Source organism: Marmota monax, unplaced genomic scaffold (assembly GCF_021218885.2).
Source record: "Marmota monax isolate L192 unplaced genomic scaffold, Marmota_monax_Labrador192_F-V1.1 WCK01_AAM20220418_F8-fsc00046, whole genome shotgun sequence".
Classification (NCBI taxonomy): Eukaryota; Metazoa; Chordata; class Mammalia; order Rodentia; family Sciuridae; genus Marmota; species Marmota monax.
In genome coordinates, this window is record NW_026692486.1 from 13,822,912 (window position 1) to 13,838,740 (window position 15,829).

At 38.5% G+C, this 15,829-nt stretch overlaps 1 protein-coding gene and 1 pseudogene across 2 annotated transcripts in view; both read left to right on the forward strand.

Moving 5' to 3' along the window:
* The window catches only part of LOC124092002 (guanylate-binding protein 3), a 31,110-nt gene extending 20,798 nt beyond the window's left edge, over positions 1-10,312 (forward strand). For both annotated transcript variants that reach the window (XM_046443299.2, XM_046443300.2), the window contains 3 exons: positions 3,722-3,824; positions 4,122-4,315; positions 5,125-10,312. In XM_046443299.2, the coding sequence (XP_046299255.1) occupies positions 3,722-3,824; positions 4,122-4,315; positions 5,125-5,346 (519 nt within the window). In that variant the 3' untranslated portion in view covers positions 5,347-10,312. The remainder of the gene's footprint in view (positions 1-3,721; positions 3,825-4,121; positions 4,316-5,124) is intronic.
* A 4,013-nt stretch (positions 10,313-14,325) lies between these two features.
* Positions 14,326-15,829, forward strand: part of LOC124091911 (guanylate-binding protein 2-like) — a 30,935-nt pseudogene continuing 29,431 nt past the window's right edge.

Below are 15,829 nucleotides of genomic sequence, written 5' to 3' on the forward strand. Positions count from 1 at the left end.
AGAAGCATATTATTTAGTCTCTAGGGTTGGAGCAGCTTTTATTTCTTATTTTATCATTGATTTCTAATTTCATTCCATTGTGATCTGATAGAATGCATGGTAGTATCTCCTTTTTTATATTTGCTAAGAGTTTATTTGTGGCATAATATATGGTCTATTTTAGAGAAGTATCATGTGCTGCTGAGAAGAAAGTGTATTCGCTCATTGAAGGATGAAATTTTCTATATACATCAGTTAAGTCTAAGTTATTGATTGTGTTATTGAGTTCTATAGTTTTTTTGTTCAGCTTTTGTTTGGATAATCTATCCAGTGGTAAAAGAGGTGTGTTAAAGTCACTCAGAATTATTGTGTTGTGGTCTATTTGACTCTTGAACTTGAGAAGACTTTGTATGATGAATGTAGATGCTCCATTTTTGGGGGGCATATAAATTTATTATTGTTATGTCTTATTGATGAATGGATCCCTTAAGCAGTATTAAATATCTTCCTTTATACTTTTTGATTAACTTTGGCTTGGAGTTTTCTTTATTTGATATAAAGTTGAAAACTGCTGCTTGCTTCTGCAGACCACGTGAGTGGTAAAATTTTTCCCAACCTCTCACCTTCAGTCTGTTGATGTCTTTTTTTTTATGAGATGAGTCTCTTGGAGGCAGCATATTGTTGGGTCTACTTTTTTTAATCCAATCTGCCAGTCTATGTCTTTTGATTGATGTGTTTAGGCCATTAACATTCAGAGTTAATACTGAGACATGATTTGTATTCCCAGCCATTTTTGTTTATTTTTGGTATTTAACTTGACTTGGTTTCTCCTTTGATTAGTATTTCCTTTAGTGTAATACCTCTCTTTGCTAATTTTCATTATTGTTTTTTTTTTCCTCTTGATGGAAGATTTTGCTGAAGATGTTCTGTAGTGTAGGCTTTCTAGTTGTAAATTCTTTTAACTTTTGCTTATCATGGAAAGATTTTATTTCATCATCAAATCTAAAGCTTAATTTTGGTCAATATAAGATTCTTGGTTGGTGTCCATTTCTTTCAGAGCTTGATATATATTGTTCCAGGATCTTCTAGCTTTCAGGGTCTGAGTTGAAAAATCTGCACATAATCTAATTGGTTTCCTCCTATATGGAATCTGAATCATTTCTCTCATGGCTTTTAATATTGTCTTCTTATTCTGTATGTTAGGCATTTTCATTGTAATGTGCATTGGTGTGGATCTGTTGTGATTTTGTACACTTGGCGTCCTGTAAGCATCCTGAATTTGGTTTTCCAATTCATTCTTCATGTTTGGAAAATTTTCTGATATTATTTTATTAATAGCTTGCTCATTCCTTTGGTTTGGAATTCTATGCCTTCCTCTATCCTGATAATTCTTAAATTTGGTCTTTTTGGTGGGATAAAAGAAACAAATTAAAACAATGAAAAAAATAAAGAATATACAACACAACTATAATATACTCTTCAGATGTTCCAGTCCTCAAAATTCTGATTCATGCAAAGTATTTCATTTCACATATGTTGGGGATGTGAGGGAGAAGAAAGGGAGAGGGAAAAAAAAACTTGAAGGAAGAAATAGGTATTTTTTTTTTTTGGTTGGAGATCAGTATCTTTCCTGCTTCCCTTCTCATCCAATAGGTGGGGTCATCTGTTGTTAGCTGGTATCCCTACCCTCAGGATGGTGAAGGTAACCAGGGTGTCACTGTGCTGGGTTAGCGGTTGCTGGGGAGAGGGGGAATTAGAAACTGGGTACCTGGCCAGCCGGAATTCCAACCTGGGAGTTGCTCCCACTGAAGATGGTGATGAAGGTGGCCCAAGATGAAGGTGCCTGCTTTCAGTGATTTGGTGTCAGATCAGGTGAGGGGAACCGGATGATGGCACTGGATGATGAGTTCAGAGAAGAGCTCTGTGGCATGCAGTATGGCTGACTTCAGAGCCTGTGTGAAGTTCTTGGGTGCAGGCAGGATACTACGTGTAGGGGACTATCTCTGTGGTAGAAGAGTTCCAAGATGGTGGCGGGGGAGCCCCATGCTGGTAGATGGGATGGGAAGTTGCCAGGTGTCCTTCATGGGAACAGCATTCGTGATTTCTTCTTGGGTCAGTTCTTCTCAGGTGCTGCTGCTGCCAATGGTCTCCCTTGGATACTGGGTGAGGGAAATCTTGCATGGGCGAGTAGTTGGGAGACTTTGATGCTGAGGCCTGGAGCCCTGTATAGGCATGGTGCTTCTTGTGCAGGGGCAGGAATATTGCTTGCAAAGAAGCAGTATTCTCACTACTTGAGTCCCATGTCATGGATTGACATAGAATACTGCCTCTCTCTGGCCCGCCATCTTGGATCCCTGCTACATATATTTTTTTAAACTGTTGAGTCATAGAAGTTTTAATATACTTTGAAATTGACTCCTTATTAGATATATGGTTTGCAAATATTTTCTCTCATTCTATACATTGTACTTTTCATTTTGTTGATCGTTTCTGGGCAGTGAAGAAACTTTAGTTTGATATTTCCTACTTATTTATTTTTGGTTTTGTTGCCTATGTCTTTTAATTTTAAATCCAAGAAATCACTGAGATGGCAAGTGTCAAAGGTTCCCCCCACCAGGTTTTCTTCTAGGAGTTTTACAGTTTTAGGTCTTATGTTTAAAACTTTAATGCATTTTAGTTCATTTTCATACAAGGAGTAAGACAATGGTCCAATTTCTTTCTTTCCTGGCTCTCTATTCTGTTCCACTGGTCTTTGTGTCTGTGTTTATGCCAGTAGCATGCAGTTGTGATTACTAAGTAATACAATTATATATATCATATATGTGACAAAATATTATTCAGTCTTAAAAAAAAAAGCTCTACCAATGACAACATGGATTACCCTAAGAATATTGCCCTAAAGGAAATGAGCCAGACATAGAAAGACAAATGCTGTGTGGTTAAAGGTCATTGGCACCATAAAAACCAACCACCAAAATAAGGGCAAAACACCGTTCAGCTCATATTAACATAGAGTAGAGTTAAAGTAGAATGCTGATTAGCCAGACCTGAGAGTAGAGGGAGGGGAGATACTGGTCAATATATAAACATGCAGCTACAGATGAGTAAGTGCTGCACACCTGATGGACCACTATTACTGAAGTTAAACTAATCTCTTGTGTACCTGAATGTTACTAAGAGAATAGATGTCATCATTCTCATGACAGTGGAAAATGTAATTATGTGATGTAGGAAACATTTAATAATGCAGACATATATCAAAACATCATATTATACACTTTCAATGTACACCATTTTGTTAATCTCAACAAAGCTGAAAAAAAACTCAGAAGCAGTCTAGGAAAGCTTTGTGGTACAGGAGGGGGGAGATACAAGTCAAGGAAACTGTAGACATGACTCTAGTTAAGAAAGGCTAGAACAGATGCAGAAAAAGGATGTGCACACACTGCAAAAATGGAGGAGGTATGTGTTTGTAGAACTGCTGCTACATCTGACTGGGTCTAAAACCTGGGGTGGCTGCTGGGTAGCATTCATGTGAGAGAAGGTTGATACAGGGTTTTCGTGTCTCACCAAAGAGCATGGACTTCTGTTGTATCCACAGAAGGAAAGCAATCACAACAGGATCTTACTACAAAGGATGCAAAATTCAAAGTCAGTTTTGTGATCTATTGAATCATACCTCCCTCATCTGAAGACAGATCTTTGATCCCTAACATGTTTTGGTTTCTTCTTGGTTCCTCAGGCAATGGAGGTCCTCCAGAGCTTCCTACAGTCACAGTCTGTTATAGAAAAATCCATCCTGCAGTCAGACAAAGCCCTCACTAAGGGAGAGAAGGCCATAGCAGGTACAGGGGAGGTCATAGCTCTCAGAGGGTGGGGAGGTTACTGCATAGACCTTGACTGACTGGGCAAGAAAACCTTCCTGAAACCAGAAGCTTCCTCCTGCTAAATCTGAAAGCAAGAGGAGAGTCCAGAAAATGAGTTTCCATCAAATTTGCAAATATATACTCTTGCGTCATGGCTATTGGGCAAATTGAGAGATTTCCCTCTTGCCTTTTCTGAAATCACCTTGGTGTGCTAACCTAGAAGGCTAGAATGCAAACCTGTTGTTTCTTCTCTCTTCTAAAATCTTTGTGGAGCAGCTGAGCGGGCCAAGAAGGAGGCAGCCGAGAAGGAACAGGAGCTGCTAAAACAGCAGCAGAAGGAGCAGCAGGAAAAGATAGAGGCCCAAGAGAGAAGCTTCCGGGAAAATGTGGAACAGCTTAAGGAGAAGATGGAGAGAGAAAAGGAGAACATTCTGAGAGAGCAGGAAAAGATGCTGGAGCACAAGCTGAAGGTGAGTCTCTACAGGGCCTGGCAGGACCTGACAGACAGTGCCTGTTTCCTCAGGATGGGATGGGACAAAATATTAGATACAGACAGCATTCCAAAGGGACACTAAAAGGCAAATGTTTCATTGACATGGACACCTCAAGTGCACCTGGATCCTAATGAAGCCTATAAATCTATGAGACTTCAGCACTTTTTTTATTGATAGACTTTGGAGGGTACAGATAATAACCCCCAGGATGGTGGATTACTCTTTGTTGAGATTATGTGCCCCAATTGAGTAGGATTCTGGCACAACCATCCAAGAGACCTGAAACAGATCCTTATGGTCTGCATGCATCAGATTTGCCTGATATAAAATTAGGACAGTGAAAGATCAGAAATTGCTCCTCTTGCTTTTGTGTCTTCCTGATTCTTCTATACAAGTAGAGTACAACAAACCTGTGTCACAACCAGGAGCTTGATGACCAGTGTTCTGTACAAGGGCAGCATTTCCCATGACCTGTTAGAGGATCACAGCCATGCCACCTTGGTGGATCTGAGAATCAATCAGAATTCAACCTCATTCTCCCCGACACAGCATCCTTTGTGCTGGAATAAAATCCCTCTCCACCTCCAGTGAGTGTGAGGAAATCTCACAAGTGTGTAAGCCCTTGGTACTCCCCCTTTTCAGGTCAAAGGTCTGGAAATATCAAAGAATATTGTAAGGTGGTAGAGAAATAGACACACGTGCTTAACTGCTGAATTTGTTAAATACAGAACTCTTGGCGGTTTATAATCAGGGATTCTCAAAAGTGGACTCTTCCTCTCTTATAGGTCCAAGAAGAATTTCTTACTGAAGGATTTAAAGAAAAATCTGAGGCATTAAGTAAAGAGATAAATCGACTAAATGAAGAGATTGAAGCATCTAAAAAAAACAGTCGCTCGATATTTTCACAGATCCTTACTGGAGTTGGCAGTGTTTTCCTTGCAGTACTCCCTGGGGCTGGTAAAATAGTTGGTGCAGTGTTGACTCTCATAGGCAGTCTTTTTGAATAACCTGAGGATTCCTGATAGGAAATTATAAAAAGAGGCATCTTTTATTTGAATAGCTACTTTTAAGGTACCTGTGTCATATCAGTTTCATTCAAGAGATGTTCGAGAATAAAAAGCAATTATCAAAGATTATCAGAGTATATTCTGAGAAACAATATTTATTGAAGAAATCATAAATGACTAAGACAATATGAGATGATTTCTAGAGAAGATTTTAAGTAAAACAAAAATTTAAATAGCAATAATGAAGAAAATATTTGAAATTCATATATGAGGAGCTCTGTGGGAAGTGACTAACAACTGCATTAAGTAGAAAGAAACATAAGAAAAAATTTAAATTTACTAATAAAAAGTGTGCACAATAAAACTGTGAAGCACATAGTTTTGCCTTCTTTGTGGGTAGTGAAGGACAGGTTTAATAATATACATAAAAATTTAAAATGCACATACCTCTGATCTAGCAATTCCACATATAGGACATTCTCTTATGTATCTCTTCACTCAAATGAAAATGATATTTGTAGTGGTTTACTTATTTCAGGATCATGATGATTACAAAAGACTGGAAGCAACTGAAAGTTCCTCTGTCAGGTACTGATATGGGAAATCTTAAGACATGCTTTCAGAAAAATACCCTATAATGATTGTTAAAAAGGATGGGGGGAGTTGTATGTGTCGGGAAACATCTCCAAGAGGCATCTTAAGTGAAAAAATATAGAAAGTGTGAATAATTTATAAAATAATGAGTATGTACATATGGTATAACCTACATGTGGAAAATACAAAATAAACTAGTATATATGTCACAATAGGAAGGCACCTGTCTAGTTGAGGTGAAAGAAGACAGAACGACTAACTTTATACTATATTTTCTTCCATGCCTTAACACTTCCTATGGATTTGTTATATTCAAACAAATATGAATTCAATTAGCAAAATTAAAAATGAAATAATACATGACTGGGAAAATCCCAGGACAGGAGGAAAGTGTTTAATACTACTAGAAATAGCAAAAGTCAGCTCAACTAGAAAAGTCTGCTCCTGAGAATAAGGAACTAGAGACCACAAGACATCCTGATTTTTTGTTTTTAATTATGACCTTTCAATAAGGCCTTTAACATCTATTCCCCAGTATATGTTCAGATAGAAGTCTCTTGCGATTTTGACTTGAATGGTCTACAAATTCTGCCCCATATTAATAAAGAAGGGAATTTTTTCATTTGAGTTAATTCAACATTTATAGAATAATAATAATAATAATTTTTATTATTTTGTGGTGCTGTGGATTGAAGCCATGGCCTTGTGTATGCCAGGCAAGTACTGTATCAACTGAGCTAAATCCCCAGCCCAACATTTTAGTAATTCTTTCCAGGTGTCTAGTGCTTCAGATTTACAGCCAGAATGAACTCCTAGTAATTCTACAAGCTGGGCATGCTCTCTTGACTCTGGACCTTTACAGATACACAGAGGCTTCCTCATCAGCCCAGCTTCCTCACCTCTTATCTTTATTTGTCAAACTATGATATTCCATGAAGTCTCCTGTCTAACTTCCTGAGATAGGATGGAGCGTCCCTCCCCTCTGCTTTCATTGTGCCATATTGTCACTCTACCATAGAGCTTTTTAAAAATATATATAATTGTGAAATTGAAAAGTGCTTCTGTCTATCACCTCTTGATCTGAGGTACATGGTCTTCTTCACCACCCGATCTTTAGTTCCAAGTAGAAAGCCCATAAATACCAGGTATGAACTGTTTAAATACATGAGATGCCCTTCAGGAGGGCCCCAGTTGACCATGTCCTCACCACATTTCTCAATTTCTAAGGCTCTCCAAATAAAGGATAATATTTGAGGAACTAGTGTAGAAGGGACTCACTGAAACTGAGAGGACTTGTCCACTGGTGTGAAACTGCTGCCTATTATCTCTGTAGGACTGGACACCCCATGTCCCTAAGATCCTCAAGCTTCTTACTCATAGTAACTACCCAGGAATGAAATCACTACTTTATTTCCTAGCAAAATATGATTTTAATATAATAAACAAAGTGCCATAATCATGCAAACCTCACTTCTGCCATAGTCTTTCTATCAGTCTAGGCTGGTTCTGCTGAAATAAAACTAGGCATTTTATATAAAGATTAAAAAATCTCACTGAAAATAATACCCACAGGCTGTCAGAGGAATCTGCATATTGTCCACAGAGCCAGGAGACAGCAGCATTACAAATACTTCCTTGTTTCCTCCTTCTTACTAAGGTCCTAGGAGCACACCTGTGCTATCTTGGGTCTTAAAGTAATGGTCAGTCATCTTTTAGTTTCCCCAACCAAAACATATATACAGAGGTTTCTTCCACTGGCAACAGAATTCCTGCTGCTGAGTCAATCCCCAAGGGCTTGCTGGTCTCTCTAAGGAATTTCCTAAACACTGCACATTGGGATGGTCTGGTAAAGGACAATGAGGGGGCAGGCAAAAGCTCTGGTGCCCCATCACATCTCCCCAACACACTTGTCCAGCAATGAAATATGAAACCCTCAAAAAGGAAATGTTGGCATATAATTATAGCTATTTGTACATAAGGAAATGGTCAGAAGTGAGGCAAAAAAATAATAAAAGAAGAGTAAAAAGACTTCCCCATCCACCCAGTTTAAATCTTTGTCATAAGTTGTCATCTGTTGGGTTAATGTTTACAGACACCCAAAAGAAGTTTGTAGGCAGAAGGCCCCTCACATACTTGAAAATAAATAAATACTTGTTGAATTTTTGATGGTATAACAGATCTATTTTTTCAAGCACCTTCTCAACAATTTTGTAGGAAAACAATTGCACACCACTTGTCTACATAGTATTTGGCCATTTTCATAACCTCTTGTGCATTTTACCAGATTGTGTCGACATCCCACCTTGCTAGTACCACCTTCTGACATGTTGGGCTGAATTTGAGCAAATTGCAATAATTTGTAATTTCAAGAATCTTTTCTGTGTTGGAGTTGAAATTAGGTGTGGGAATGTGTTAGAAATAATAATAATAAAAAAAGAACTGAGCAGATCTCTGAATACTAGCAGTGGAAATAACATAAGGAATCAGGGAAGCTGAGACAGTTGCATGGTCTCCTTGTGGCCTCCTCAGTCTCAGATTACATTCTGTCACATAAGCATGTCCTTCAGAGGGAGGAAGTAAGACCATGTGACCAAGCTGCCTGCATCCCCCTGAGGGGCCTCTGTGAAGCAAGGTCTCTTCCAGGGGGAATTTGGAGAGGTTCTGAGGAAGGTTTTCTAGCCTTATAATTAGACCAAAAGCAGCATCCTCTGTGGATTGAGGGGTCCCCTTCAGTCCCTAGAACATGGCACAAGTACAGTGGGCTTCTAGGACTGCTGGGCCTTCTGTCATGTTCATGAAAGGGAACAGGCACCTCCTTACTTCTCTTAAGTAATCACATCCTGAATCCCACACAAGGAAGCCCGCTGACTTCATTATTTCTTTCAATTCTTATGTGACTGAGAGACTCTGAGGATGATGAAGGACAAGCACACAGCATCCAATGGGCTGAGTTGTGAGCAAGGTAGAAGGTTACTACTCACAAAAGTGAGCCATTAACTATCTTCTTGGACAGTTGGGACATATTCAGAGAACTTACTATGTGGTTGTCTCAAAGGCAAAAACAGAGGATGATTAAACTCAGGTCATTGGAGGGAAATCAGTTATGGGGAGACATTTGGAGTTATGTGCAAAACAAAGCTGTCACAATGTGTCATATGACTGCCCAATGCTCTCTGCAATTTCCAGGTGAGCTGATGAACTGGTGAAAATAAGATGGCTGGAGGAAGCCTTAGCAGAAGAAATTGCTTCTTGGCTACACTGTAGATTAAAGCATGCAGGACGAAAGACTGTGAGTGGTTGGGACATGCTGGGGACTGTCCATAAAATGTCTGATGTTGCTGAATACACAGAACCCCCTTACCTGCTCTCATTGCTACTTGCAATGACTAGATGCCTCCAAGGGGCATATCAAACTAAATGATCCTCTGCAATGATGTCAGATGTACTACATGTGTCCTCTCCCATTATCAGAAGGGGACAAATATGCTTTGACCTGTGTGAACACATTACAAGCTTACTTCCAACCTTCCCCAGCAAATATAACCAATGCAAGGGCCATTGTTAAGGAGCTAATCTGACTGTGTGCTGTGAATGGCACACCATAATTAAAGGAGAATGACCCAGTAATCCATTTTGCAAGTCATGACACATAGTACTCTCAAATGAGGACATATTGCGGATTTTCCACCTGAAACATAATCCAACAGGGGCTGGATTAAATGATAGAACCAATGCCCTGCTGAAAAAGTCTTGGAGACTGAAAATACTTCTTATTTTATTGGTTAAGTTGAATTGTCTGCCTGAGGCGCTGAGACATTAGTGCCTGCATGAGTGCCAGGCATGAGCAGTCTGCAAGCAATTCTATGTTAACATGCCCATGGCACTTAAGATTACAGATAAAGGGCACATCCACTGATCATCTTCTCAAACTGGTCAGGGGTACTAAAGTGATAGTAGGAGCAAATGTGACTCCATTTTGTTTTATGACTTCATCCTGTAAAACAACCATGCCAAGTAGAAGAGTCATGACTGGAGCAAGATGTTCTTTTCCTTTTGCTATAGAAACCTTTAAGAACATGGAACTACCTAATGGGGCATTGTTTCTGTAACTAGGGTAACGGGGCTCTGTTTCTGTAACTGGGGTGACTGAGCTAAATGTGATTGGTTAGGCTTCCCTCCGCTTGACTGCACTGTCCCGCTTCTGTAACCTGGCTTGCTTGCATTGGCTAGACCCACCCCCCCAACATCCCTTTTGCGGTTTTCAGGCTTATAAGGAGTGCCCTTGCAATTGTTTGGGGCTGATCAGGGGAAGAGCTTTATGTTCTGGTCAGCTGCCACCGGTGTGCTTCAATAAAGGCTTGATTCGATTATACGTGAGTGGTCTGGAAGTCAGTTTATGAAACCCTGAAACAAAGCTTTAACTGTAACACTAAGAACAATTTTTTGTTGTCGACTCCTTGAGACATCATATTTGTTACCAGAAGCATTAGCTGGCCATGTACTGTACAAATAAGTGCCTGATGGTTCCCTTTGCTAACCCCTTGGAGGAGGGAAAATTTTTAAATTTACAAGGAAAGCTTGTAAACCTGGGAGCCAGACCTGGGCAAGTACAGGTGTTTAAGGAGCACTTTGTATCAGTTTATGGCAGTTATGTGCTAAGAGCCATAGCCAAGTAGTAATGATGCATGGCATTTTTGGTTGAAAGGTGACACCAGCAAGCCATTGAGATGATATGATTATGTTAAGATCTGCATTCAAATGGATATTAGCCCCCTGCTGTCCACCTCGGCCTGCTACGGGACTCCTGGAGAGTTCCCATTGGTTGGGGAAGTGCGGTAGGAGGGAATTCCGGAGGAGGGATTTCCTGTTGGTGTGTGTGTGTGGGAGAACGCCCGCGTGTGTGGGTCGGCATATTTCCCGGGAGCATACAGGGCATTGGCGGGAGTTTCAAAAATAAAATTTGTTCCTGTTTGAGTGGCTCGTGATTTTTGTGCCCAGCCAGACTACCACAGTTATGTATTCTAAATGTGTCTTATTCTTTCTATACCCTCAAAGTACAAACATATAGACCTGGTCTGGTACACTTGCCCAGGGAACACTATTGCAGACTATTAACACAGGATCTTATGGTAGTCTGTATTCTGCCTTATAGAGCTGATTTGCCATTATTGGTGCCTAATAAACATTTGTCATCTTTTTGTTGGGTTAGCAATGAGTAACCTATTCCTGGATTGGGCAATGGAGGTGCAGGAATTGTTCCAACTAACTGGTTGCTGGATCTTCTCAGCAGGACATTGCACACTGGGTAGCTCAACCTGCAAATGAGACAGAATGGACTTGACTGAAATGCAACTGTTTTGAAACTTCTCAAACACTGAAATGGCCATCAAATAATAAGTCTAAACAAAAGATTTTTGCTTTGATTAGAAGGACACCATTTCTTGAGCTCCTGGGTATACTTATATGGAGCAGGCCTTGATGTGAGGTAGCAAGGATATAAACTTGTGTAAATCCACATAATGGAGCAGATACCTGTCAAAAATATTGAGGAAGTTTTCAATGAACTGATATGGAGTGATTTTCATGTATCTATACACCATTTGATCTTACTGTTAGAAAATGTAAATAAGAAAATATACTTGTATATGCACATTTTTTATGAAGGAAATTCAAGGATAAACCAGCAACAAAAAGATTGTATTGACAGGATGGGCAGGAATGTGGTGGAAAGAAGAGAAAGACATCTGGAATTGGAATGGACTATAAGATGAAGTGACATTTTTCTAACTACCTCTTTTATTGATTCTATTTTTTAAAAATACATGACAGCAGTGGAATGCTCTGACTTTTAGAATCATGGTGTTTAACATAAGCAAAAATTAAACACATACTTAAAATCAACCAAAATATCAAGATACAAATAAGGTCCAAATTGAACAAAAACAGTGATAATGACTCTAACGATACTACAAATTAATAAATTTGTGGTAAAGCAAAATGGGAATGTTAGCAGTTTAAGAGCTGACAGGCTGTGGATTTACACATTGACATACAACAGCTCTGCTTACTGCCATTTAAGTATAGAGGCTTACAGTAGCTAATTGGTACCTAATAGATAATCACAGTAGAAGAGATGGGAAAAGAAACAATAGGGAACAAAACAGTCTCCCTTTAGGCTTAGGGAAGTACAAGTCCCTAAGCTGTATGAGCTAAGAGTTCCTAGGTGGTTGACAAGCTTGTACTCATATAAGAAATGTAGAATGCACCTTCCAGTATTATTGCACCAACTCCCTTGCCTTAATGTATCCAAAACTTGCTTATGTATAAAAGTATGAGCCCTACTGTGCTCAGGGCTCAGACTTTGTAAATTATCCCTCATGGTGCCACTAATAAAGTGTTGCTTCCTGATCTAAGTGTCTTGAACCTCATTTCTCTCTACAATTTAACCACACCATGAAAGGGCGAAGAATGAAAGAACTATGCAACATTGGAATACATAGTCCACTAATAATGTACTGTCATTAGCAAATTCATTTTTCACAGAGCTTTGGATCAGAAACTTTAAAAATATGCTATATTTCAGATGGAAAATCCTAGAATTAATGCAAATAGATAAATCTATTATGTATGTTGGCAACCAGTCCTCTCTTAGTAAAAGGAAAGAAAATGAAGAATGTCAGAAGTTTGAATGAATTCAGTTGTGTTAGACTAAATTGGAAATACTATCAGGAACTCAAATTATATATAGAAATCGGTAGGCAAAATTCTGGTGTAGAATATACATACATTGCTATCATACCTACCTGTATTTCAACTTTCCCCTTGATATGGACTAAAAACAACAAACATGTCTAGTGTGATATGTCAGTGTCTTAAATTCCTTTATCAAATTAAAGGAAACACAGCATTTGGGAATAAGAGTAAATTCTGGGACTGAAGCAGGAAATACATGATATGGTCCTGAAATATCTTGTAGTACCATAAAGTAAAGAAAGAGTAAAAATATAATAGAAGCATGTCAAGAGAATATAGAATGTAGGAGCTCTTAATGAAGAAATCTGGGACTAGTTGAACAACAAAATAAATACTAATCATAAATTCCTAAAACCCACAGAGTAAACATTGTTAAGTCTTTGTTGATACAACTAAATAAATGTATGAGTAAACAAATAAATGGAAGAGAATATACAAATTCTTATAGTAGCATTCTAATTAATAAATGTATGGGATGATGAGAACAGAAAATCACCTTTAGCTGGGCATTGTAGTGCATGCCTGTAATTCCAGTGACTCGAGAGGCTGAGGCAGGAGGATTACAAGTTCAAAGCCAGACTCAGCAACTTAGCAAGGTCCTAAGCAACTTCACGAGACCCCATTTCAAAATAAAAAATAAAAAGTGCCAGGTATGTATGTCAGTGGTTAAGTGTCCCAGGATTCTATTCCCAAAGTAAAAAAAAAAAAAAAAAAAAGAAAGAAAAGAAAAGAAAAAGTAAAAGAAAATTACTTTCAGGGAAATCTCATACTAATTAATTTACAAGCAGGACTAATCAATGGATGCTAAAATTAGTGGCCAACAAAGGAGAGCATGAGACTATATTTGCATAATAGTCTAAAAATTATCTCCCCAAAGGGTACTTTTAAATTATAAAATAGTAATAGTACTTCACAGTAGAGGAATTTGGCAGATAGCACCTTAGCCAATTAATCAAAGTTAAGATAATAGCATCAGGATAAATCATGTCAACATCATGAATCTCATTATGTGAACCTCAGAGAAAGGTAGAATGCCAGTCCTGTGATATTCTTACCAAAAGGTATGATTTCAATCTAATATTAAGGAAACATCAGAAATACCCACATTGAAAACAGCCTACAAAATGACAGGCTTGTAATCTTCTGAAATGTCAAAGTCATGAAAGATGAAGAATTAGGAGCTACCAAGATGAGTGGAGACTAATGACTTGCAGTGAGGAGTCCTGAATTGGAATATGGAGCAGAAAAGAACATTAGAGGAAAACCAGTAAACTGTGAATAAAGTGTGTAGGTGAGTTAATGGTATTGAACTACTGTTGACATCCTGGCTTCAACGATTGTTCTATGGTTATATACCATATTAACAGTAGGGGAAGCTACAGAAATGGTATATGAAAACTCTCTAATAGCATTATGTAACTTTTTTGGAAATCTATTTCAAAATAACAACTATTTTAAAAGAGAACCAAGAGACCAGTCTATAGGACAGCCTTAAAGTCTGGCAGATCTTTTAAAAATGTACAGGGAGCAAGACCAAATTTGAGTCCATACTGTTAAGTTCAGCTCAGCTTACTGACTAGAAATTGCTGCCCATCCCACCTCTTCCCTTGCAGACAAAGTAACATCCCAGACATGGCCTCATAGATGGGCATGCCAGGCCCTGTGTGCCTCATTGAGAACCTAGAGGGGCATCTAGTGGTCAAGCAGGAAGCTCTGCAGCTCCTGTCAGCCATCACACAGCCTGTAGTGGTGGTGGCCGTCATGGGCCCCTGCTGCACAGGGAAATCCTACCTGATGAACCAGCTGGCTGGGAAGAAAAAGGGTGGGTGTCACCAGCAAAGCTCTGCTGAGCCCTCTGTCCACTGCACGGTGGGCATCCAGCCTGGGGATGGAGGGGAGACAGAGTCAGGGAGATACAGTGAAAGCTAACTTTCCACCCACCAGTGGGCTCCTTACATTCTGTGTATAGAATTCGAGTTAATCAACTCACTTATCTCACTTTGACATTATTTTCCTATTTAAAAGTATGTATGTATTTATGGGAAAAATAATGTATTAATGAAGAAAATAAGCTTACATCATGATGCATTATGATACATTTAGTAGAATGTTTATGTAGTAACATCAAGCTTCCTTTGAGCTTTAAGGTAAAATGAAGGCTTCCTACTGCATTGGATACTCTAGTTTCCCTATTTCTAGGATTGTAATTAAAATCACTACTTGCAATTTCTTTTATGTCTTTTAACTGTTTATTAACTTTTTCTCAGTCTCTTCGCCTGTCCATCCTTATTCTCCTCTGCAGGTTTCTCTCTGGGCTATACAGTGCAGTGCCACACCAAGGGAATCTAGATTTGGGTGTACCTCTTCCCCAGAAACCAGACCACACAGAGGGACTAGTTCTGCTTGACACTGAGAGACTAAAATATATAGAGAAAGTAAAAAAAAAAAACCAAAAAACTTTCAGATTCTACTCATATCAGACAATACCCTGCCCTGAGTTTGTGACTCCCACTCCTTGACTTATGCTTCTGACTCATCTTATTAAAGTATTATTCTTTGAATTTACTTGGTATATGCATTAAGAGTGGAGACTCACTTCAATTGATTAATTATGGGTCAATCTATAAAATAATGACAGCTATTTTTAGTCTTTTTTTTTTCATATTATAGTAAAATGTTTGTGAGGTGACTGAAGACATCCCTAAACTGGGCTATAGTTTTCATAAACATGCCTGACTTTTTGTGTGGATCCATAAAGATGATAAGAATACCCTTTTTTCACAGAAGCAAAATATGAGATCTAATGATGACATCTTCGTTCATTAAAGATATATACATATTACTACCCTTATAAATCTAAGGCTTGGAAACCTCTTATTAAATGAATTTATTTTAACTACTGCTAAAACATTCTTTACTGTGAGAAGTCATGGAAATGGAATAGGGTCAGGAACTAAAGTAGGATACCCTTATTAAACTACTTTGAATTTTAGTAGCTGATAAAAAATAGCTACTAAAATATTATCAAGTGCTTTTGTACTTCATACTCTTACATACATTTATATGGGGTCTGATTTACACAAGTGAAAAAAGTTATTGCATGTCAAAGTGACTTACCCATTATTCTACATCTAAT